This window comes from Pongo abelii, chromosome 5 (genome assembly GCF_028885655.2).
Source record: "Pongo abelii isolate AG06213 chromosome 5, NHGRI_mPonAbe1-v2.0_pri, whole genome shotgun sequence".
Classification (NCBI taxonomy): Eukaryota; Metazoa; Chordata; class Mammalia; order Primates; family Hominidae; genus Pongo; species Pongo abelii.
In genome coordinates this window covers 30,992,167-31,015,831 of record NC_071990.2, presented here as the reverse complement: position 1 = coordinate 31,015,831, position 23,665 = coordinate 30,992,167, and the positions used below count along the sequence as shown (strand labels likewise).

At 48.2% G+C, this 23,665-nt stretch overlaps 2 protein-coding genes across 5 annotated transcripts in view; one reads left to right on the top strand and one right to left on the bottom strand.

Moving 5' to 3' along the window:
- Positions 1–23,665, top strand: part of SFTA2 (surfactant associated 2) — a 42,440-nt gene that overhangs the window by 11,035 nt on the left and 7,740 nt on the right. Inside the window, exons 1-4 of one of the 4 annotated variants that reach the window (XM_063725432.1) lie at positions 5,682–5,822; positions 6,488–6,626; positions 8,202–8,334; positions 8,867–9,036. The gene's annotated coding sequence lies outside the window, so the exon portion shown is untranslated. Of the gene's footprint in view, positions 1–5,674; positions 5,823–6,487; positions 6,627–8,201; positions 8,344–8,866; positions 9,037–23,665 lie in introns of those variants that run through there. The other 3 variants (XM_063725433.1, XR_008526722.2, XR_008526723.2) reach the window with 3 other exon arrangements.
- MUCL3 (mucin like 3) lies at positions 8,246–21,799 on the bottom strand. Its single transcript, XM_063725430.1, has 7 exons — positions 21,718–21,799; positions 13,197–14,090; positions 12,252–12,779; positions 11,213–11,891; positions 10,158–10,927; positions 8,899–10,100; positions 8,246–8,430 (listed from the first exon to the last, which is right to left on the bottom strand). Exons 1-7 carry the CDS (start codon positions 21,797–21,799, stop codon positions 8,284–8,286), a joined length of 4,302 nt encoding a protein of 1,433 aa, XP_063581500.1. The 3' UTR covers positions 8,246–8,283.

Genomic DNA, 23,665 nt, shown 5'->3' with positions numbered 1-23,665 from the left:
GTAGTTCCGGGACAGATAATCAAGAAGAAATCACCAGGGATGGTTGCACAACCACATGAATGTACTTAATGTTACTAAACTTTACTCTTATAAATGGCTAAAATGATGCATTGTAAGTTATGTATATTTTATCATGGTTAAGAAAATAAGAAGGAGGAGGAGAAAGCAGAGGAGGGAGAGAGAAGAGGAAGAGGAAGAAGAATTAGAAGAAAAAGGAGGAGGAGAAGAGGAGGAGGAAGAAGGGAAAATCAGCAGCTACCCTGGCCAAGCCTAGTGGCATCACCTTTGTGGCTGCTGCTCAGGAGGACAAATATTTGGGATTGTGAAAGTATTTTGCTAAGCAAAAAGGAAAGGAAAAATTCTGACATGGCATTTCATGGACTTGGAGCTTGTTTAAGAGTACTCCACACTTCATTGCATCCATGGTTTTGAATGCTAATAAAGACTCTAAGGCTGGGCATGGTGGCTCATGCCTATAATCCCAGGACTTTGGGAGGCCAAGGTGGGTGGATCACCTGAGGTCAGGAGTTCAAGATCAGCCTGGCCAACATAGAGAAACCCCGTCTGTATGAAAAATACAAAAAATTAGCCAGGTGTGGTGGTGTGTGCCTGTAATCCCAGCTACTCAGGAGGCTGAGGCAGAAGAATTGCCTGAATCTGGGAGGCAGAGGTTGCAGTGAGCCAAGATCGCACCAGTGCACTCCAGCCTGGGCAACAGAACAAGACTCCGTCTCAAAAAAAAAAAAAAAAAAAGACTCTAATTTTTAGTTATCAATTCCCCAAATAACCTATCTGCATCTGCTACCTGGAAAGCATTTTTTTTTCTTTCCATAAGAGCTTTCTAAAACATAAGCAGGAGTTAATAGTAAATGCACTGTCATATTTTCATACAGTTTATTTTAAAACTTATGAGCCAAATTCTAGATAAATTATATTTTAAACAAAATAAACAATAGGTATGGATATTCTTTTCTCTTGAGTCATGTAACTTAGAGAATTTCCTTTGCATTTTATTTTATGATTACTGCTAAAATGAAGTTTACTGATTTTTAAAAATTAGAATTAAAAAATTTTTTTAGTTTTGTTTTGAAAAGAAAATTTATCCCTCCATGATATTGGATACTATCTTAATCAGCTTGGACTGCTATAGCAAATACCACAAACTGGGTGGCTTAAACAATGGTAATTTGTTTTCTCACAGTTCTGAAGGCTGGAAAGTCCAAGGTTAAGGTACTGGACAACTTGGTTCCTTGTCAGGGCTCCTTTCTGGATTGCAGATGGCTGACTTCTTGCTGTGTCCTCACATAGTGAAGACAGAAAGAACTCTCTTTCTCCTTTGATAAGGCCACAGTCCCATTGAATTAGGGCACCACTCTTATGACCCCATTAACTTTAATTACTTCCTAAAGACCCTATCTTCAGATATAGTCACATTGATGATTAAGACTTCAACATATGAGCTGGGCACGGTGGCTCATGCCTAAAATCCCAGCAGTTTGGGAGGCCAAGGCAGGAGGATCACTTGAGCTCAGGGGTTCAAGACCAGCCTGGGCAACATAGTGAGATATGGTCTCTACTAAAATTTAAAACAAAAAAAATTAGCTGGGCATGGTGGCAGCCTCTGGGAGGGGTGAGTGCTGAGATGGGAGGCTCGATTGAGCCCGGGAGATCAAGGCTGCAGTGAGCTATGATTGTGCCACTACACTCCAGCTTGGATGACACAGCAAGCCCCTGTCTCAAAAAAAAAAAAATAGAAAAAGGACTTAAACATACTTAGGGGGGACACTGTTCTGTTCATAGTAGATATATTTAAATTAGTAAGTCCTTTCAGAGGTGAGATTGGGACAGGAAGCTATTTTGAGACTTACAATATTCTTTAGTCCAATAAAAGATGCAATTTAAGGTCTCATTTTAAAAAATCTATGAATTGCAATACAATATGGGCATGATGTTTAAATCTGCACATGCAAATACTGGGATAAAAAGCTAAAAGTTAAAAGTCGTTTTCTCTGGAGAACAGGAATTGGACATGAAAAGGGGGAGGGTGCATCCATGCTAGTTTTTGCAATAAATCTGTGGATCTATTGGATTCTTTAAACTATTTACATGGATTGCTCTGGTAAAACTTGCAAAGAAAATACATACACACAGAGAGTAGGAGATAAGGACATGAAGATAGTGTTTGTAGGGGATTGTTTCAAGAGGCTTGGTGATGAAGGGGAGCTGATGGGGACAGGGCTGAGAAGATGTGGGTGGGGGTCTGTTAAGATGGCTGCCAGCAGAGCAGAGCTTTCCAAAGTGTGTCCCTGGGCCACATCAGGAGTGCCTGGGGAACTTGTTATTTTTTTTTATTTTTATTTTTTTTTATAGAGACAGTGTCTCACGATGTTGCCCAGGCAGGTCTCTGACTCCTAGCCTTGTCCTCCAAAAGTGCTGGGATTACAGGCCTGAACCACTGCATCCAGTGGACATCTCCATTTAATTTATTTATTTTTTATTTTTTTGAGACAGCATCTCACTCCGTCACCCAGGCTGGGGTGCACTGGCGTGATCTCAGCTCACTGCAACCTCTGCCTCCCAGGTTCAACTGATTCTCCTGCCTCAGCCTCCCAAGTAGCTGGGATTACAGGTGTGCACCACCACTCCTGGCTAATTTTTGTATTTTTAGGAGAGATGGGGTTTCGCTGTGTTGTCCAGGCTGGTCTCAAACTCCTGACCTCGTGATCTGCCCACCTCAGCCTCCCAAAGTGCTGGGATTATAGGCATGAGCCACTGCGCTGGGCCTTTAGGAATCTACTTTTTAAAAATACTCTCCTCTGGGTGCTTCCTGTGCACATTGCTTAGGGCTTATTTGGCTGGTGATGGGAAGGATCCTGTAGGAGAAGTAAAAACTGGAAGGGGAAGAAGCCCATGAAGAAGGCAGGAGGGGTGGGATGGGGGAGCCAGAGCCACAGTGCACGAACACTCCGTTGTTAGCGAGGGAGAATGGATGCTGATGAAGGCAGCTTTTTAGACTTGATGGTGGGAAGACGAGGTGGGTCCTGACAGTATTTTGCACACCTGTGCCTCTCTTTTATTATATGCCTTCTTTGTGTGATCTCTGCCTTTCCTAGTGAATTGCGAGCTCCCTGAAGGCAGGGCCTGTTGCTGTTTTGTTCACTGATTTATCTTCAGAACTAGCACAGAGCAGATGCTCAAAAAATGTTTGCCAGATGAACACATGAATGTCACGTTTGATATGATGTGACATCCGAGTGAAGATATTATTGAAAAAATTTGAAAATAAAGGACTGGATTTCAGAGCCAAGGTAGACTTAATATGAGTCTGGAAGTTGCCTGTTGCAGTAATAATTTGGGCCTTTTAAAATGAACAAGCTCACAGAGACGTAGGGAGGAGGAAAAGAACAGAATGTGCAAGGCAGGGTCTCCAGGAGAGTGCCTGGGATAATCAAGCAGAGAGAGGATGCAGGAAACAGACATCAAAGAAGCCACCACAAAGCAGCCTCCTGTTCATTCAGCCTAGGGCTGTTTCTGTTTATTCCAATGCCACAACTGCCTCCTCGCTCCCTTTTTATGGCATTCCGTCCTACAGTGGAAGTGAACTGGCTTTATAAATCTGCCTGACATTGGGTTGTAGTCATTAGGCAGAGTAACTTGAAACATTGAAGGGACCAAGGAGAGAAGTCAGGTGAAATGGCTAAGAAGACAGGAACTCGGATTGTACTTCTCTTCAGGCTAATATCACCCACTGTTCCCGTATCCCTGGGACCCCAGGGATCCCTCCCTGTCTCTATCCGGGGATTATGAAAGCCGACTGAGGATTTTAATTTAGGCAGTATTTCTGGAAGTGATATTTTCATTTGACTTGGCTTTAGACTTGGAGCCTAGCTCTAATAAGGATTTAAGGATGATATTGAAACTAGAATTTTCAAGTCAGGTACAAAGCATTTGTCGAGCAGCCATTAAACCCAGGATTCTAAGGAAATGGAACACAGCTGTTATTTGTGTGCATGCTTACAGCGGAGCATTGGAAGGGGAGGATGAAGGTGGGTTTGCTGCAAGGTGAAGGTAGGGGTCAAAATCGTGGTTAGTGGGGGTTAAGGTTAGTACTGACTTTTGCAGAAAGGGGCAAAAAAGAAGTTCACCGTCTTTGCTTGCTTTTTGCTTTTGCGAAAGAATGAGAATAAGCAAACAGAATGCCTGGGACAGGAACCCTTGTCTCCTTCAGACTTTTCATGGCCTCCATGTCCTCTCCGACTGACGGATAATTCACTTACCAGACTCAAGATTCCAAAGAGAAGCATCACCTGCATGTAGGAGGTGGGAGGTAATTTCCCTCACCTCATCTTGAAATAATCCATGTGGGAAGTTGTTATCTAGAATGCCTGGGTTCTCGAGGGGAGATGGGCTCCAGAGGGGAGCTTGATGCCTGGTGTCTCAATGGGACATGAAGTTGCAGGAAGAATTAAAAGCTTGCCAGGGGCAGGGTTCTGGGAGGAGTAAGATCAGTTGGGGTAGGTTCCAAGACAGTGGGGAGTGGGGACTGGGAACGCTGGATTCCTGGGTTCTGAGGGTTGCTCTCACAATGTCTGGCTTAATTTCTTTTCTCACTTGACCATAGCTGTAGCATTTATTGTTGCCACCAGGCAGGGGAGGCCATAACTTCTGGACCCTTCCTCTCCAGGGAGGGGCATCTTAAGGCCATGACAATATGAGGGAAGAAGCAGGGAGCGGGAGAGAACAAGGGGATCACATCTGTGGGAGGAGAGGAGACCCACCCTCCCAGCCAGAGGTCAGCAGAAACCTGTTTTCTCTGGGATGTCTCATTTCTGGGACAGAGGCCTTTGTAGGAGGCAGAGGGGAGAAAAATGAAGGTGACTGTGTCCCAAATCGTTGGATCTTCTTACTTTGCCAGCACCTCTCCAGGGACAGCTGGGCACTGTGAGGGGAGGATGCAGAGCCTGTGACTATGAGGCCAGTTAATGTGTCTCTGGGGACAGAGGGTGACAGAAAAAACCCTGACCTGGGATACTGGCGGTGAGGCCAGAAGAAGACTCTGGACGTTCAAGGAGCTGGAAAGGGAGGCCTGGACTCTGGAGGAAGGGGCTGGACACCCTCGTGCAAATCTCAATTACACCCTGTTCCTTAGGTGGTCCCTATAACATCTCACCCATCCAGGTGGGGCTGCCTTGGTGTCAGAGAACCTGGCTCCACTGAGGAACAAAGTGAAATTGAGGCTTGGAGAAAATAAAGCAAGCCTTCTGTTCCATAGGAGCCGTGTGGGTTTGAACAGGGCTCTTCTCTGAGCCTCGGTTTTCTCATCTGTAAAGCAGGCCTTATAAGAAGAACTCTTATAAGGTCTGTAACTTCTTATAAGGCTTGTAAAGCAGGCCTCATAACTCGCAGGGTGATCGGAGGATCACAGGTGCGATGTACGTGAAAGCACAGCACAAACGGGTGTCAGTTTTATGGCCAATATCACGGGGGTAGGAGCGACGCCCAGGCCTGTCAGTCCGGGCCCATCCCTGGGGGCTGGGGGCTGGGAGGAGGGGATTCGGCGCAGTAGGGCTGGGGCGCTGCGGGGGGTGCGGCCTCGAGCCGCTAATCTGAGCTGTCCGCGAGAGATCAGAAGCCGCCCGCAAAGCGGAACCTGGAGGAACGAAGGAGGGCCGCAGTCTCGGGGAACCGGAGCTCCCGCTGCGACTCCGCCGGGACAGCAGCTTCCGGCGCCCCGGCAGCCTCCTGCCCTCGGGGCACTCGCTCCCCCGAGGTGTACTCCCCGAGGGCTGAGGGAGCGCATTCCCTCCCGTCCTACTCATTAAGTAATTATCCCTAATGAGGGCCCAGCCCCGGAGCTTGTTAAAGGATTTCCGCCTAGATTTCAAAGTGATAATTAGCGGGGAATAGAGAGCGAAGTGGGAAGGAGACACCCGCGGCGCCCCAAGGCCCTCAGTCTGCGTTTGCCGGGCGAAGAACCTCCCCATCCCCCTTATACACCCTTTGACCCCCCAGTGCTGCATTTTGGTGTCTTGATAGAGGAGGAGTCTGTCCGGTTGGATGTTTAGGACTCTAGAGGCAGAGGTGTTTTTATTTCGTTTTGTTTTTGAATTGGGGTCCAGGCTGAGTTTAGGGGTCTGTGCATCCCTCCCAGGACAGAGAGACACTCCTGTCCTGGCAGATGCCACAGGCTCAGTCACTGTCTACCCAGACAACTAAAATCCAGGCATCTTCCTCCTTTTCTCGAGGGCTCTCCAGCCCCTTCCAGAACCCAGGTGTCCCTCTGCCTCCTTTCTCCAGGGGCCTAAGTCTGGGTCCCTCTGGCACCTGGCATGCCCACTCTCTGAGAGTCAAGCTTCAATCTTGCCCTTAGCAGAGCGGGTCTCTGGTGGGAGATTCAGTAATAAGGGCCTTCCCAGCCCAGCCAGGGCCAGATAGTTCAGTGACATCAGTGTCAGGGTTGGCATTACTGACCATGATAGGTTTCCAGCTTTCAGCAAATGGGGATACCCAAAGGAGTAGATAGCGGGTGACCTGTGGCCCTGCTGTTTGATTCTGGATGGAGTTACGTTTAGGAGACTGGCAGCAAGCTAGGGCACCTGTTCTGTTAGTGACGATGCCACACTCTGGTAAGAAAGCCAAGGCTGCATGGGTCATGGGAGGTTTCAGTTGGGACTGACATGGGCACAGAACGGTTTTGGAGCAGGGCTGGTGTCCTAACATAAATAGGGGGCATAGTAGATGCTCACGGAGTTGGGCTTAATGAATTAGGGTGTTGTTTTATTCTGTATAGCACCTAACTTGTGACAACTCTTGTTGAATTATTTAATTTTAATTTTCCTGTCTTTGTGTCTCAGGTGAGAACTATGTCTTATACTTCTTTATATCCTCAACAGAGTATATAGTAGTTGCTTTAAAATACTTGCTTATTAATTGACAGGTTTTTCTACTCATTTTGTCACCATGCAAATAAACCCAGCCTGGACTGAGGCTGGCTCTTATCTAAATCCAGAAAGGAGCCATTTTTGGAGCAATAGAAATTCAGCCTCCCGTTTCTTGACCCTCCATAGATTGCCAGTCCTGCCCTCAAGCTCCTCTGGCTCCTCCTCTTCTTAAGGTCTCAGCCAGAGCCAGGAACGCCAGTCAGAACTTTCTCCCAATGGATAGTCTAATAACTATGATGCCCTTTATAAACATGTTATACTTTATTATAAAAAAGGTCAGTAGACAGAAGGAAACTATCATCATCATTCTCCTTTTCCCCCTCTGCCCAATCAGTAGTAAGGTGAAATGGCCATAAGAAGAGAGAGAGAAAATCCAGAAAACACACACAGATGAAATGCCTACAAGGAGGAAAATTGGAATCTGGGGTGAAGGTGGGAGGAGAGAGGATGGGGACAGTAGAGAAGATGGGTAACTTTTACGAGATAAAGCCACAGCTGGCTTTTGGTGGAAGAGACAGGAAAATAAATGCTGAGACACCATCAGGGAAGGTCTGGGGTGGAGATCAGTGGGTGAGACTGCTGGCCAAATAAAAATCCCCTCCTTGTGTGTCCACCCACAACCCAGCAAGCCAAACCAACAGGGTGTCCACTGTAGACGTTTAGGAAAACTAAGGGATTTGGGAGGAAGAGGAAGCAACCATGTGGGTGAGAGATATTTATGATTTCTTCTGGACTTTTTTTTCTCCAGGGCATAGAGAGAGTGGAGAAGGAAATAAATTCTCTTTTCTTCTTGGATCCATTTTTTTTGTTTTTTGTTTTTTTCATTAAGAAAATGGGGGGGGCAAGGGTCCTGACAACTCAGAGATGAGCCTATTTACACACAAACTCTTAAGTAATAGTGAATGGAAATAACATAATGCTGTCCTGAAACCCAGAGACTCTGCCCTCAGTCCCTCCCTTTCCCCATAATCCCCACTCACAAGTCAGTCTGGGGCATTGCCTATAAGGCTCCTGTCCTTCCTTTAAGACTCAGTGCAGTGTTCTGCATTGGTGCCCCCACAACATGTCCATCAAACACCTTTTCATTCTCAGACCATCACCTTCTACAGAGAATGTCTGCTCGTATTATTCATTCTTTCTTCTTTGTCCCCTAAACTTACACCCTCCTTGCTTATCACCTCATTCCCCAACCAGTTTCAATTAAGAACAGAGGAAGGGTTAATACTGGTAACCGTCAGTATTCTCTGCCCTTCCCTCCAGGAAATAGAAATTGTGAGTCCAGTTCCTCATCCAGGAAAGGGGCAGAGCATGGAAGAGCCAGGGCTGGGCGCCTACTCCAAGATCACCGTGGGGAAGGGATCTGGCCCATGCCAAGATTCTGCTGCTCCATCAGGTAGACCGGGTAGGAATTGGGGCCACCCTCATCCTCTGCATCGTTGTACTGGGTGTTCTGGGCTAGTGTGCGGCGTGTCCGCATCATATAGGAGACCTGTGATTAGGATGAGAAAGGAGGAATGAGAACCATCTGCGATTTGTTTTCTACAACACTCACCTCAGGTCTTGATTCTATTCTCAAGATTCCATCCAAACCTTGATGTTTATTCCAGCTCCAGATCCAATACAATGAGTCCCAGCTCCATCTCCAGTTCCCCACTCCACCATATTCTCCTTGTCTTTATACCTCCTGTTCTCATACCCCAGACTCTCCACCCCCCACACTTTCTCTTTCACACCCTTTCATTCTCAGCCACAGCCTTCTCCCCAATTCCAGCTTTTTACCTCCTGTGTATTTATTGTCTTTCTCCTTAGTTTTCACCAAACTCTCCCTCTATTACTGTTCCTCCCACTTCTGCCATCTCTTTTCCTAGACTCATTATTCCCTGTAAGTCTGACCCCTAATGTGTCCTCAATTCCCTATCCCATAGGTTGATTTCTGTGGGGCACATCTGTCCCTTACCAAGAAGATCAGGCCAAGGAACACCAGGAGGAGAATCACAGCCACCAGGACCACAATAACTATGGCCCATGCAGGGAATGAATCATTCTCCCCCATCTGTCCAGCATGGATACCTTTCTGTGAGTCATCTTTATTGAGGTATGGATGGCTCTCGTTGCCTGGGGCTTCTGATGTGATAGAACTCAGCTTCATTCTAGATGTAATGAGGGTGAAAGAACCAATGGGCACCTGATGAGTAACCTCAGTTTTATTTAGATGAGAAGAGGTAGTAGTGAGAGATTTGTCTCCTGTGACCTTGACTGAAGGTTTTATAGTCTTTGTGACTGCTGCTGTTTTTTCCGGGTTTTCTGTGGACTTCACTGGGGCTTTTATGGTCTCAGTGGTCAGTGTAGTGTTCCCCGGGTTTTCTGTAGGCTTTTCTGGGACTGGTGTGTTTTTCCCTTTGGTGCATATGGTCTTCTGTGAGTATAGCGTAGGCTTTTCTGGGGTTCTTGTGGTTTTCTCTGTGGTTGACGTGGTCTTTTCTGGGTGTTGTGTGGACTTTTTTGTGACTTGTGTCATCTTCTCATGGGCCAATGTGGTCCTTTCTCCGTGTTCTATAGGCTCTGCTGGGGCTGGTGTGATCACATTGGCTGATGTAGTCCTTTCTCTATGTTCTGTAGACTCTGCTGCAGATGAGGTGATCTTGTCATTGGGTGATGTGGTCCTTTCTCCATGTTCTGTAGGCTCTGCTAGGGATGGTGTGATCTTCTCATTGGCCGACGTAGTTTTTGCTCCATGTTCTGTTGGCCCTTCTGGAGATAGTGTGATCTTCTCATTGGCCAATGTAGTCTTTTCTCCATGTTCTGTAGGCTCTACTGGGGATGGTGTGGTGTTCTCATTGGCCGATGGGGTCATTTCTTCGTGTTCTGTAGGCTCTGCTGGAGATGGTGTGGTCTTCTCATTGGCTGATAGTGTCCTTTCTCCATGTTCTGTAGGCTCTGCTGGGGATGGTGTGGTCTTCTCATTGGCTGTCCTTTCTCCATGTTCTGTAGACTCTGTTGGGGATGGTGTGGTGTTCTCATTGGCCAGTGGGGTCCTTTCTTCATTTTCCGTAGGCTCTGCTGAGGATGGTGTGGTGTCCTCATTGACTGTCGTTTCTCCATGTTCTGTAGGCTCTGCTGGGGATGGTGTGGCCTTCTCGTTGGCTGTCCTTTCTCCATGTTCTGTAGGCTCTGCTGGGGATGGTGTGGTGTTCTCACTGGCTGTCCTTTCTCCATGTTCTGTAGGCTCTGCTTGGGATGGTGTGGTGATCTCATTGGCCAGTGGGGTCCTTTCTCCATGTTCTGTAGGCTCTGCTAAGGATGGTGTGGTCTTCTCATTGGTAAATGGGGTCCTTTCTCCATTTTCTGTAGGCTCTGCTGGGGATAGTGTGGTCTTCTTATTGGCTGATGGGGTCATTTCTTCATGTTCTGTAGGCTCTGCTGGGGATAGTGTGGTCTTCTCATTGGCCAATGGGGTCATTTCTTCATGTTCTGTAGGCTCTGCTGGAGATAGTGTGGTGTTCTCATTGGCTGTCCTTTCTCCATGTTCTGTAGGCTCTTCTGGGGATGGTGTGGTGTTCTCATTGGCTGTCCTTTCTCTATTTTCTGTGGGGTCTGCTGGGAATGGTGTGGTCTTCTCATTGGCTGTGCTTTCTCTATTTTCTGTAGGCTCTGCTGGGGATGGTGTGGTGTTCTCATTTGCCAGTGGAGTCCTTTCTTTGTGTTCTTTAGGCTCTTCTGAGGATGATGTGGTCTTCTCATTGGCAAATGGGGTCCTTTGTCCATTTTCTGTAGGCTCTTCTAGAGATGGTGTGGTTTTCTCATTGGCCAATGGGGTCCTGTCTCCATTTTCTGTAGGCTCTGCTGGGGATGGTGTGGTGTTCTCATTGGCTGTCCTTTCTCCATGTTCTGTAGGCTCTGCTGAGAATGGTGTGGTCTTCTCATTGGCTGTCCTTTCTCTATTTTCTGTAGGCTCTGCTGGAGATGGTGTGGTGTTCTCATTGGCTGTTCTTTCTCCATGTTCTGTAGGCTCTGCTGGGGATAGTGTGGTGTTCTCATTGGCTGTCCTTTCTCTATTTTCTGTAGGCTCTGCTGGGAATTGTGTGGTCTTCTCATTGGCTGTCGTTTCTCTATTTTCTGTAGGCCATGCTGGGGATGGTGTGGTGTTCTCATTGGTTGTTCTTTCTCCATGTTCTGTAGGCTTTGCTGGGGATGGTGTGGTGTTCTCATTGGCTGTCCTTTCTCTATTTTCTGTAGGCCATGCTGGGGATGGTGTGGTGTTCTCATTGGCCAGTGGGGTCCTTTCTCCATGTTCTGTAGACTCTGCTGAGGATGATGTGGTTTTCTCATTGGCAAATGGGGTCCTTTGTCCATTTTCTGTAGGCTCTGCTGGGGATGGTGTGGTCTTCTCATTGGCTGTCCTTTCTCCATGTTCTGTAGGCTCTGCTGGGGATGGTGTGGTGTTCTCATTGGCTGTCCTTTCTCTATTTTCTGTAGGCTCTGCTGGGAATTGTGTGGTCTTCTCATTGGCTGTCGTTTCTCTATTTTCTGTAGGCCATGCTGGGGATGGTGTGGTGTTCTCATTGGCTGTCCTTTCTCTATTTTCTGTAGGCTCTGCTGGGGATGGTGTGGTGTTCTCATTGGCCAGTGGGGTCCTTTCTCCATGTTCTGTAGACTCTGCTGAGGATGATGTGGTCTTCTCATTGGCAAATGGGGTCCTTTGTCCATTTTCTGTAGGCTCTGCTAGAGATGGTGTGGTCTTCTTATTGGCCAATGGGGTCCTGTCTCCATGTTCTGTTGGCTCTGCTGGGGATGGTGTGGTGTTCTCATTGGCTGTCCTTTCTCCATGTTCTGTAGGCTCTGCTGGGGATGGTGTGGTGTTCTCATTGGCCAGTGGGGTCCTTTCTCCATGTTCTGTAGACTCTGCTGAGGATGATGTGGTTTTCTCATTGGCAAATGGGGTCCTTTGTCTATATTCTGTAGGCTCTGCTGGGGATGGTGTGGTCTTCTCATTGGCCAGTGGAGTCCTTTCTTCATGTTCTTTAGGCTCTGCTGAGGATGATGTGGTCTTCTCATTGGCCAATGGGGTCCTTTGTCCATTTTCTGTAGGCTCTGCTAGAGATGGTGTGGTCTTCTCATTGGCCAATGGGGTCCTGTCTCCATGTTCTGTAGGCTCTGCTGGGGATGGTGTGGTGTTTTCATTGGCTGTCCTTTCTCCATATTCTGTAGGCTCTGCTGGGAATGGTGTGGTCTTCTCATTGGCTGTCCTTTCTCTATTTTCTGTAGGCTCTGCTGGAGATGGTGTGGTGTTCTCATTGGCTGTTCTTTCTCCATGTTCTGTAGGCTCTGCTGGGGATGGTGTGGTGTTCTCATTGGCTGTCGTTTCTCTGTTTTCTGTAGGCTCTGCTGGTAATAGTGTGGTCTTCTCATTGGCTGTCGTTTCTCTATTTTCTGTAGGCCATGCTGGGGATGGTGTGGTGTTCTCATTGGCTGTCCTTTCTCTATTTTCTGTAGGCTCTGCTGGGGATGGTGTGGTGTTCTCATTGGCCAGTGGGGTCCTTTCTCCATGTTCTGTAGACTCTGCTGAGGATGATGTGGTTTTTTCATTGGCAGATGGGGTCCTTTGTCCATTTTCTGTAGGCTCTGCTGGGGATGGTGTGGTCTTCTCATTGGCTGTCCTTTCTCCATGTTCTGTAGGCTCTGCTGGGGATGGTGTAGTGTTCTCATTGGCTGTCCTTTCTCTATTTTCTGTAGGCTCTGCTGGAGATGGTGTGTTGTTCTCATTGGCTGTCCTTTCTCCATGTTCTGTAGGCTCTGCTGGGGATGGTGTGGTGTTTTCATTGGCTGTCCTTTCTCTATGTTCTGTAGGCTCTGCTGGGGATGGTGTGGTGTTCTCATTGGCTGTCCTTTCTCTATTTTCTGTAGGCTCTGCTGGGAATTGTGTGGTCTTCTCATTGGCTGTCGTTTCTCTATTTTCTGTAGGCCCTGCTGAGGATGGTGTGGTGTTCTCATTGGCTGTCCTTTCTCTATTTTCTGTAGGCTCTGCTGGGAATTGTGTGGTCTTCTCATTGGCTGTCCTTTCTCTGTTTTCCGTAGGCTCTGCTGGGGATGGTGTGGTGTTCTCATTGGCCAGTGGGGTCCTTTCTCTGTGTTCTGTAGGCTCTGCTGAGGATGATGTGGTCTTCTCATTGGCAAATGGGGTCCTTTGTCCATTTTCTATAGGCTCTGCTGGGGATGGTGTGGTCTTCTCATTGGCCAATGGGGTCCTTTGTCCATTTTCTGTAGGCTCCGCTGGGGATGGTGTGGTGTTCTCACTGGCTGTCCTTTCTCTATGTTCTGTAGGCTCTGCTGGAGATGGTGTGTTGTTCTCATTGGCTGTCCTTCCTCCATGTTCTGTAGGCTCTGCTAGAGATTGTGTGATCTCACTGGCTGATATTGTGTCTTGTATGTTTTTTGTAGTTTTTGTCAGGAGCTTGTCTGAGGCAACTGTTGTTCTGGAATCTTCAGTTTTTTCTGAGTCTTCTGGGGTTCCTGTGGTCTTGTATGTTGTTTTTGAGGCTGCTGTGATTTTTTCTGGAAAAGATGTGCTTTTTTGCTTGGTCTGTGAATTGCCTGAGTTGTGGAAGGAAGTTGTAGTCTTATGTGAGGTGGTGCTTGTATTATCCAAAGTACTCATGGACTTTTCCAAAGGTCTTCCAGTTTCATCTGATTTTCTTGTTACCGTTGATTTGCCTGTTGTGAACTTACGACAATTTATTTTGCTCTTGGGTGCTGGCGTTATATGTTTTTTTCCAGCGGATTCTTTATGTGTGGTAGTGGAGTCAGCAGGATCAACAGAGTGCTGGTTCCGGATCATTGGGTCTTTCCCTTGATTGCTGGAGTTTTCTTCAGAAGTGGGAGGAGCCTCATGATTATATGTAGAGCTTTTGTTGTCTGTAGTTTTGGAGTTGTCTGCAGGCTTGTCAGTTGGCTTAGAATGGCGTGTGGTGTTGCAGTGGCGTTTTCGCTCATGGATTTCTGTAGATTTAGGGAGCTCTGGAGGTCTTTGTCCTGAATGCAGAACAATGTGATCAAAAGGGATACTATAAACAAGGCCTGGAGTGAGGGGAAATATGTGATCGGATGTTGAGAGTTCCCCAGTTTTCTGATATTCTTGGAATGTAGTAGCACCTGTGGAGGGAGAGAGGCAAATAAGAAACTTCTCCCATGTTCTTCTCCAACTCCCCCTTCCCACCTCCTTCTCTAGGGGATCTCTTTGTTCCCCCTGATATGACTCCCCAGCCATTCTCCTCTGAATACTATGATATCTATTCCCCATTCTCACCTCCAGCCCCTAGGCTCAGGCTGTGCCTTCAGCAAGCATGCCACCTCATCCCCTTCCACATCTCCTCAACTCTCCATCTCAAGGCCTTCTGGCTTTAGGGCATCTTTTCTGATCCATCTAAGCAGATAAAATCCAGCTTCATTTCAGTGCTTGAAAAGGTCTTTATTCATCGTTCTGTCCTGTTACCTTCAACTTCACATTACAGTTGTTTGCGTGCCTGCCGACCTCCACTCCCTGCCATGCCTATCCAATGGTAAGGTTTTGAGGGCAGGTATGGACTAGCATTTTACTGTGCAGGTGCCCCTTTAGGGTCTGTAACTTATGGAATGGAGTCTTCTTTCTATGGCATAGCTGAGAAGACCAGGAATAAACGTTAGACTCTTCACCTTTCCATAACATTCTAACACCATCCCAAATGTAACAGTGTGAGAAATTGAGGTAAGACCTCTGGCAGAACTTCCCATAGGGATTAGCAGGTAGACACAGGTTGTGAGTGAGAGATGTATAAGAAGAATGGAGGATGGGTAGAGGAAGGAGATGGGAAGCTTTCATTTCGGTGATAAAGTTGGATGAGGGGAATGGATGAGATGACCCAACCCTTATGGTCACCCCACTGGGTCCCCCTCTTCACACATTTAAAGCCAACTGGGGATAGATGAAGGGGGCCATCCTGAAAGGAAAAGATATCTGCTTGGGGGTTCTGACAGGAGTAAACGAGGCGACTAGATTGTGGGAGGGACTGACTATGTTTAAGGACAGGGTGTGAGAGAAAACACCCCTATCAGTGGACAGATACACGCCTTAATTCCATGGAAAAACAACCTGATGGAGACAGAGGAGATGTCTCTGATACCTAGTCAAAAGAGTGAAGGCCAAGAGATCACCAAAGAGTGAAAGAGATAGTGTCGTTACATAACTGAGGTTTCCGGTCCCTGTTAGCTCAAGGCGGCAACCGGAACCTGGACCTATTCCCAATCACAAGAAACCACAGTCCGCCTGCCTGCTGATGGGCAGAATCGGCCTGGAGAGCTCAGTCCTTGAAAGAAATATGGGCGGGACAAGAAGGCTGTGAGGGTAATAGAGAAGCCCAAGTCTCTGAAAGGAATTGAGAGTGAGGGGAGATAAGGGGGCTGAATGATCAGGCCTGCACTCCACTGTCCCAATCCCATTACCTGATCTCCTTGGCAGCAATACCAGTAATAGCTATTGTTAATTGGACACCTTCCCCGGCCCCAGGACGTGGCTGGTGGCCTCACAGACATTCTCTTTCTGGATTCTCTTCTATGGTGATTGATCTCCCAATGCTCCATAAGGCTCTTTAGAAGCGGTCAACTTCCCCTATTTTACATCTGAGAAATTTACATTTCACGGAGGAAAAGTGACCTGTACATAGTCCCACAACAATAGCAATGGGCAACCTTTCTGGAGCTCTACAATGAGACAGGCAGGTTCTACAAGTGAGGGCATACATTAACTTATTTACTTTTCACAAGAACCTGTTGAGGTTGAGAACTATCCTATTCTCCAAACTTTATAGATGAAGAAACAAGGTTCTGAGTGGTTAAGTAATCTTCTCAAGGACACCCAGCAAGTAAGAAGTCGAGACAGAATCTGAACACGCATCCTGGGCTCCTGGGCCCAGATCGTTGCTGGTTAAGACCACAGTGCACAGCCAATAGGTCAGCCCAGTCTTTTAAAGAAGGAAGGACACTGACATGTGTGGACTCCCTGAAAGGTGCTGTTCATATATTTGTTTATTTAATCAAATAATTATGAACCTGTGAAGTGAAGATTGTGATCTCACTGTTTTACAGGTGGGGAAAGGAGATGCAAAGAGGTTAAGTAATTGGCAAAATTAGACTTTTCACTGTGCCCCAGATGTTTTTAAACATGATAAGGGATGAATGACTATCTATTGAGTGAATAAATGAGCTGGCAGCAATGCAAAGGGCAATTTCCACTGGCCTTAAAGAATCAGAGGACAGGTTTGACATCCAGGCTCGGTCCCTCAGTGGTTATGCATTCTTGCTCAGGTCACTTAAGTGCTCTGAAGCTCCATGTTCTCAACTGTAAATAACCATGATGCTGACTGCACCAGCTTAATGTGAGGATTAAAGGAAGTATGGACCATGGAGGACTCTGGAGCACAGAAGCTGTTTAAATGTTTGTTGAATCCACATTGTAGTCTCTGAAATAATCTCGTGCTTTGCCCTGTCCTTCTCCTGGTAGTAAGGAGAGCCTGAGCCGTAGTCCTACCCCCATGCCTGCTGCAACCACCTCTCACCTGTTGTGGCCACCTTCTTAAAACGGCAGCCTCTGCATTCCTGGGCCACTTTCTGTGCTGTGTTTTAATAACACAGCACTCATCACTTTCTGATATATGATAAATACAATTAAATTTCCATAATGGCAAGGTTTTTTTGTTGTTGTTTGTTTGTTTATTTGTTTTTTGAGATGGAATCTCGCTCTGTTGCCAAGGCTGGAGTGCAGTGGTGCGATCTGGGCTCTCTGCAACCTCCACCTCCCGGGTTCAAGTGATTTTCCTGCTTCAGCCTCCTGAGTAGCTGGGACTACAGGCACGTGCCACCATGCCCAGCTAATTTTTTGTATTTTTAGTAGAGATGGGGTTTCACTGTGTTAGCTAGGATGTTCTCGATCTCCTGACCTCATGATCTGCCCGCCTCAGCCTCCCAAAGTGCTGGGATTACAGGCATCAGCCATTGCATCCAGCCAGGGTTTTCGTTGTTGTTGTTGTTGTTGTTTGAGATAGAGTCTTACTCTGCACCAGGCTGGAGTGCAGTGGCTTGGTCACAGCTCACTGCAGCCCTGACCTCCTGGGCTGAAGCAATCCCCCCGCCTCAGCCTCCCTATCAGCTGGGACTACAAATGTGAGCCACTATGCCTCCCCACCTTTTTTTTTTTTTTTTTTAAGCCACAGGGTCTCACTATGTTGGCCAGGCTGGTCTCAAACTCTGGTCTTCAGTGATCCTCTCGTCTCAGCCTCCTAAAGTATTAGGATTATAGGCGTGAGCCACTGCACCTGGCCTGGCCTGGCCTGGCAGGGATTTTTATTTATTTTGTTCACCACTGTCTCCAGCCTAGAACAGTGTCTGGTCCATAGGAGGCACTTTGTAAATATTTGTTGAATAATGAATAAAAGAATAAGACTGATGAAAACTCCTTAGCAGCCTTGCCAACAACATTTCGTCATGCACATTAAGTAAAAACCAAATGTATTTGTGACCTCTGCAGGCTGGAAGACCAAGGGGTGACTTCTGCTGTTAAGTAATTGAGCTCTGAGATTAAAAGATGTTGAAAGAAGGCCTCTCGCCCACCAATTCTGGGATACCAGTTGTCATTAAACCACAGGATCACAGTCCACAACTAGACTCAGATAACAAGATTTTAGAAATTTAGATCTGCATCAAACAATTATGGAACCATAGATTGTAAAAAGCTGAGGTAAAGCTCAAGGGATTCCTTGGTCCTGACACAGCCAAGAGGCAAATCAGTGTAAACCCCCAGGACAAGAGGAGCATCTCTACCCCAGATGATCTACTTTGGTAGTGACTTATTTCCCTAGGAAGTTTTCACCAGGAGATATTCATTCCACGTACAACCATCATAGCCCGAAAAGAACTGTTTTGGTCACTGAAGAATAGGCAGGAGGTGCAGAGAGGAAAATCCAACTTTAGCACAAGACACTGTGGGTGGATGCTCAGCTGGGATAAAAGAATAAGAACAAATCTCACAACATCAAAACGATGCACAATGCCAAAGGTCCCCACCATCTGCTTCATTCACTCATTTGAAAGGGAGGACATCGGCTGGGCACAGTGGTTTATACCTGTAATCCCAGCACTTTGGGAGGCCAAGGTGGGCAGATCACCTGAGGTCAGAAGTTCGAGACCAGCCTTGCCAACATGGCAAAACCCCATCTCTACTAAAAATATGAAAATTAGCCTGGCATGTTGGTGGGACCCTGTAATCCCAGCTACTCAGGAGGCTGAGGCAGGAGAATCAGTTGAACCTGGGAGGCAGAGGCTGCAGTGAGCCAAGATCATGCCACTGCACTCCAACCTGGGCCACAGAGCGAGACTCTGTCAAAAAAGGGAAGGGGAGGGGAGGGGAGGGGAGGGGAGGGAAGGGAAGGGAAGGGAAGGGAGAAAAGAAGGAAGGAAGGAAGGAGAGAGAAAGAGAGAACATCTTGCTAAGCAACTGATGCCTTGGAGTCTCTGTCAGGGCACGCTCTCCCAAAAGAGCATCTCTAGTGTTTGCTGGTATCCCTACCCCCATAAATGGCATGCTCCATTTGCAATAATGTGGGTAAATACTTGTTAAAATACCTATACAGTGTGAGTTCAATAAGTGGCTTAAAACACAGACATAGAAAAAGAAAAGCTGGTGGGCACAGTTGCTCACACCTATAATCCCAGCACTTAGGGAGGCTGAGGCAGGAGGATCACCAGTTTGAGACCAGTCTGGGCAACATAGAGAGACCTGTCTCTACAAAAAAAAAAAAAAAAAAAGGAAAGCTAAGGGAGATATAATCAAATGATTGCCTGGGGACTAGGGAGTATACAGAGAGATTTTATTTTTCTTTCTAATTTTTTCTATTTTCCTTTTTCTACAATGAGCATACATTATTTGTGTTATAGAAATTAAATCAAATAACATTTGTTATAGGAAAATGTTCTTGTTAGATTCTTCCAAGGACCCCAGCCCCTGGGGCTGCACCTGTGCTCCCTCAGATGATTTCATCTGGACTGCCTCTGTGCCTCCCTCTGCTGCTTTATTCTAGACTGCACCTGTGCTCCCTCTGATGCTTTAATCTAGACTGCACCTGTGCTCCCTCTGATAATTTAATCTAGACTGCACCTGTGCTCCCTCTGATGATTTAATCTAGACTGCACCTGTGCTCCCTCTGATGATTTAATCTAGACTGCACCTGTGCCTCCCTCTGATGATTTAATCTAGACTGCACCTGTGCCTCCCTCTGATGATTTAATCTAGACCTCACCTGTGCTCCCTCGGGTGCTTTAATCTAGACTGCACCTGTGCCTCCCTGTGATGATTTAATCTAGACTGCACCTGTGCTCCCTCAGATGCTTTAATCTAGACTGCCCCTGTGCCTCCCTCTGATAATTTAATCTGGACTGCACCTGTGCCGCCTCAGATGATTTAATCTAGACTGCACCTGTGCCTCCCTCTGATGACTTAATCTGGACTGCACCTGTGCCTCCCTGTGATGATTTAATCTGGACTGCACCTGTGCTGCCCTCGGATGATTTAATCTAGACTGTACCTGTGGTTCTGTGACTGCATGATGCAGACTCTGGGGTTCCAGGATCTAGTTATCTGTCTGGTTGTTGACTGGTCCTGTGGACAAATATCAGGGCCCCCTCACCAGAATGGTAGACTAAAGGGCTTCATCTATCCCAGTTGTCCCTCTTCCCTTTCTGCCCTGGCCTCTCTCTCTGCTGGGCACAGCCATGCACTGGCCCTGATTCACACTCCAGTTCCACCTGACCTCATCACAACCCGAGCCCAGCCTCAAGCCCTCCCCACCTGTAACCCACTCACTCTTGTCTTCAAAATCTGCAGAATGGGAGCAGCCAGCTCCCCTTGTCCTCCCCACCCCTTCCTCCATGCCGCCCAGCCACGCCTATCTCCTCTCCGAGACCACGCCCACATGGCCCCATCGGAATCTCAGGAATTCAGATCTCCACCCTGAAGCAAATCTCAGAGCGACTGTGTATGGAGTGGATTCCCTTCTGCCCCCTGCCGGTTCCTCTTCCTTAAGCTGCAAGATGGAAGGAGGAGAGAGCAGCCAGTGGACAATCCGCCTGAGAGGAAGGGGAAGGAAAGGCGGGAGAGATGGGGCCGGGAGGTGTTGGGCGGCTCTGGTACCTCTGTCTCCAGACCTTCAAGGTAGGGGAGACAGACATCAAGTCAGGGCACAGACAGGACGCACTGCTGAGACCTTTCAGAGGCAGCTCAAAGATTCCTCAGTCCCCACCATTCACCACCCACCTGCCCCTGCCTCTACCCCTGGCGGCAACCCGACTGCACTCAGGGAAGGGGCACTGCCTCTAATATCACCCTGTGGATGGCTCTGTCCTTGGATGACTGTCCAGTGGGTAGACAGTGTCTCTGAATCTGCTGTTCTACATCTGCCTTGTGGAGACCCTCCTCCAAATTGCCCAGGCCCTCCACATCGCCCCTGTGTTCAGCATCTCTGCTCCCCAGGTTCAGTCACAGTCCGTTTCTTGACTAAGTGAACTAATTTCATAATTTCATCTTATCTTTAGGGTTTGTTTTGTTCTTCAAACTTGTCCATAGTCATTTTCTCATCAAAGCCCTGAGATGTTTCCCAACTGTAAGACAGGGACAGAGCCTTTGACACACACTTTTCTGAGTCGCCATGTGGCCTAAATGAGTAAACGTGGATGAAGTCCCTAGAGCAACACCTGGTGCAGTGTAAATGCTCTGTAGGCATCAAATATTGGTACGGCTGGGCAGCAGCATCCAGCCCATTTTACAGATGGTGTGGAAGGCCAGAGTAGGCAAATGGGTCAGAGTCAGGACTGGAAGCTAGGTCTGCACAAAACAGAGCTCTCAGGAGAGAAGCTCCACCTGTCCCCCCAGGGCTGGGGGCAGTAGAGCTGGAATCCCTGCTTACCTCCCTCTAGCTGTGCGATATGGGACATAATCACTGTGAATCCACTCTCCTCAACTACAAGATGGGATATTATTAGCCACCTCAGGGGATGCTGAGATGAAATGAGATGAGTCTCTGGGCACGGTGGCTCTCACTTGTAATACCAACACTTTGGGAGGCCGAGGCAGGCGGATCACTTGAGGCCAGGCATTTGAGACCAGCCTGGCCAACATGGTGAAATCCTGTCTCTACTAAAAATACAAAAAAATGAGCCAGGCGTGGTGGCAGGCACCTGTAATCCCAGTTACCCAGGAGGCTGAGGCAGAAGAATCATTTGAACCCAGGAGGCAGAGGCTGCAGTGAGCCAAGATTGCACCACTGCACTCCAGCCTAGGTGACAGAGCAAGACTCCTTCTCAAAAACAAAAAAAAAAAAAGAAGAAGAAGAAAGAAATCACCATAAGCAGCTGTGAATTCCATGCACAGAGCTAGAGTTGGTGCTCAATGAATGTCAGGTGCCTGCCCCCACCACCCAGGGCTGCCAGCCTCTACAGTGTCTTTATGCAAACTTGAAGAAACCCCCTCTGGATGGGTGCAGCCCTGTGAGCCATGTTTTAAAGAGCAGAGCACAGGCTGGATTTCATCTCCTACTACATGTCCCTTAGCCAGCAAACTTGAGCAGAGAACACTCTAGACAACTGTCTGTAGCAGCCCCGTGCCCGCTCCCTTCATTCATTTCTATTTGTTGTCCAACCCTATGAACACTAAGAAACAAGCTGTTTCTGTCTTCTGTACCCCCTGTGGGTATCTTACCTGCCTCCCAAGAAGCTAGAAGGAAGAGGAGGCAGCACTGGAGGCCAAAGGCGGAGCAGAGGCTGTGGACTGGCTGGGCCATGTCGGAGCTGGGTGGCTGCTTGGGGACCATGGGCTGCGGACCCCTCACCTTATATGGAGCCAATCTTGACGTCATGGGGGCTGGGGCTCCTCAGGACTAAGTCTTAAACAAATGGAGCCACCCCAACCCACAGGGGAGCCCTGATAAGAGGAGACCGCAGCTGCTGCGTCATGGAGTCAGGCACCTGGGTGCCTGCCGAGGGGTGGGATCTGGGGGCAGGGCAGAGGAACCAGAAAGGAGCAGGCACCTGAGCCAGCCCCAGTGGAGGGAAGTGAGGGTGGCGCCTCCAGGGTTCTGGGGAAGTGGGGAGCGGATGGCCCGGTTCTAGAAGGACTGAGCTCTGGCTGGCAGCAGGACGGGGTGGGGTTCACGTTCTGATCTGTGTCCAGCTTCACGCGCACCCTCCCACCTCTCCCGCATCAGCCCAGCTTCCACACCCCTTATTCACACATAGTCATTCTTGCCACCTTGGGCGGAGCTGTCCGCGAGGATCAGGTGAAAGAGCAAAGGCGAGAGAAAGCCCTTTCTTTCGAATGACCCTCGCTGCAGAGAAAGGTGCTTCGTGATGTTCAGAGGTCATACAACAATATGTGACGAGTGCAGAGGCAGTGACAGAGACAAGACACAGAACCACAGGGACATGTGTCACACCCCTCACCAGGGACACAGACAGGTCAGGCCACCCAGAGGGACCGAGGCCAAGATCTTTGGCCAAGAGATGCTCAGCGTACAGGGGCTTCTGCTTTCACTCTCCCTCTTCCCTCCCACCTCAGCTCCACAGCTGTCTCTTTGCCTCGAAGTCCCCATTCACTCTTATACAGAAATGCAGACGTCTCATTTTTAGGAGCATCCCAGAGCTCCCACTTCCCTTCCTCAGTTCCTGCCTAAAGCAAGCATTAGCTCAGAGACTCACTTGTTTCCCCAGTGACAGTGCCTGGGGCTGGAGTAGGGAAGGACAGACTCCCTGGGTCTCTAGCACAGAAAAGTCACAACCTCTTTCTGCCCACTGTGGGTCTCCATGGAAAGTAAGCACCTTGGATCCCTGCTGTGTCATCAGAGCCTGGGACAGTGTCTGGCACACAGTAGGCAATCAATAAATGTTTCCACTCCGCCTGGACGGAGTGCAAGCCAGGGCCGGAGGATGCCTTTCTGAGGGAAGTGGGGGCAGACAAAGGCCATAGAGAGGTCCAGGACCTGAGGGCAGGAGGCCAGGCCATCAGGGCATTTGGGCTTATGAGAGGACTAGAGAACTGGACACGTGGGTTCCTCTCCTTACTTGGTGTGACTCGTCCCTAAGCCTTGGGCAGGGCTGGAATAGGTGGGAAGAGGAGTGGAGGCCAACTGCTTGTTAATGTGATTAATGGGAGATTAATGAGGCTCCGTGGAGTCAGGCCAAAGACTGACTACTCAGAACTGGGCAGCCTGCCTCCCAGGCAATACATCCTGCAGGATGGAGAAACTAAAGCAGACACAGGCTGTCCTCTGCAATTTCATATGGACTCGGGTGACTGACAGTCCCCCTTTTCACTGGTCCCCTTCCCCACCCTTTCCCCAGGGACCCAAGCCTCTAGGACAGTGGTTCTGTACAGGGAGGAGCAATTTTGCCAACACCAAGGAACATTTGGAAATTTCTGGAGACATTTTTGTCACAGTTTGGAGGGGGATGCTACTGACGTCTAGGGGGTAGAAGCCAGAGATGCTGTGGGACATCCTATAATGTCCAGAGCAGTCTCCACAACAAAGAATTATCCAGCCCAGGACATGAATTGTGCTGAAGTGGAGGATCTCTGCTTTAGAATAAGCACTAACCAGTGTTTGTGAACGAACACCCCCTTCCCTTCTCTCTGAGCTACAACTCCACCCCAA

What these genes read in the sequence shown, in the direction of transcription:
- MUCL3 (XM_063725430.1), bottom strand. Translation starts at nt 21,799, where the DNA reads ATGGCCCAGCCAGTCCACAGCCTCTGCTCCGCCTTTGGCCTCCAGTGC. An exon ending in AGCAGAGCCTACAGAACATG is followed by an intron (nt 11,892 to 12,251) that starts GAGAAAGAACAG and finishes CTACAGAATATA; the next exon opens with GACAAAGGACCCCATTTGCC. An exon ending in TCCTTGGCCTGATCTTCTTG is followed by an intron (nt 8,431 to 8,898) that starts GTAAGGGACAGA and finishes TCCTAATCACAG; the next exon opens with GTCTCCTATATGATGCGGAC.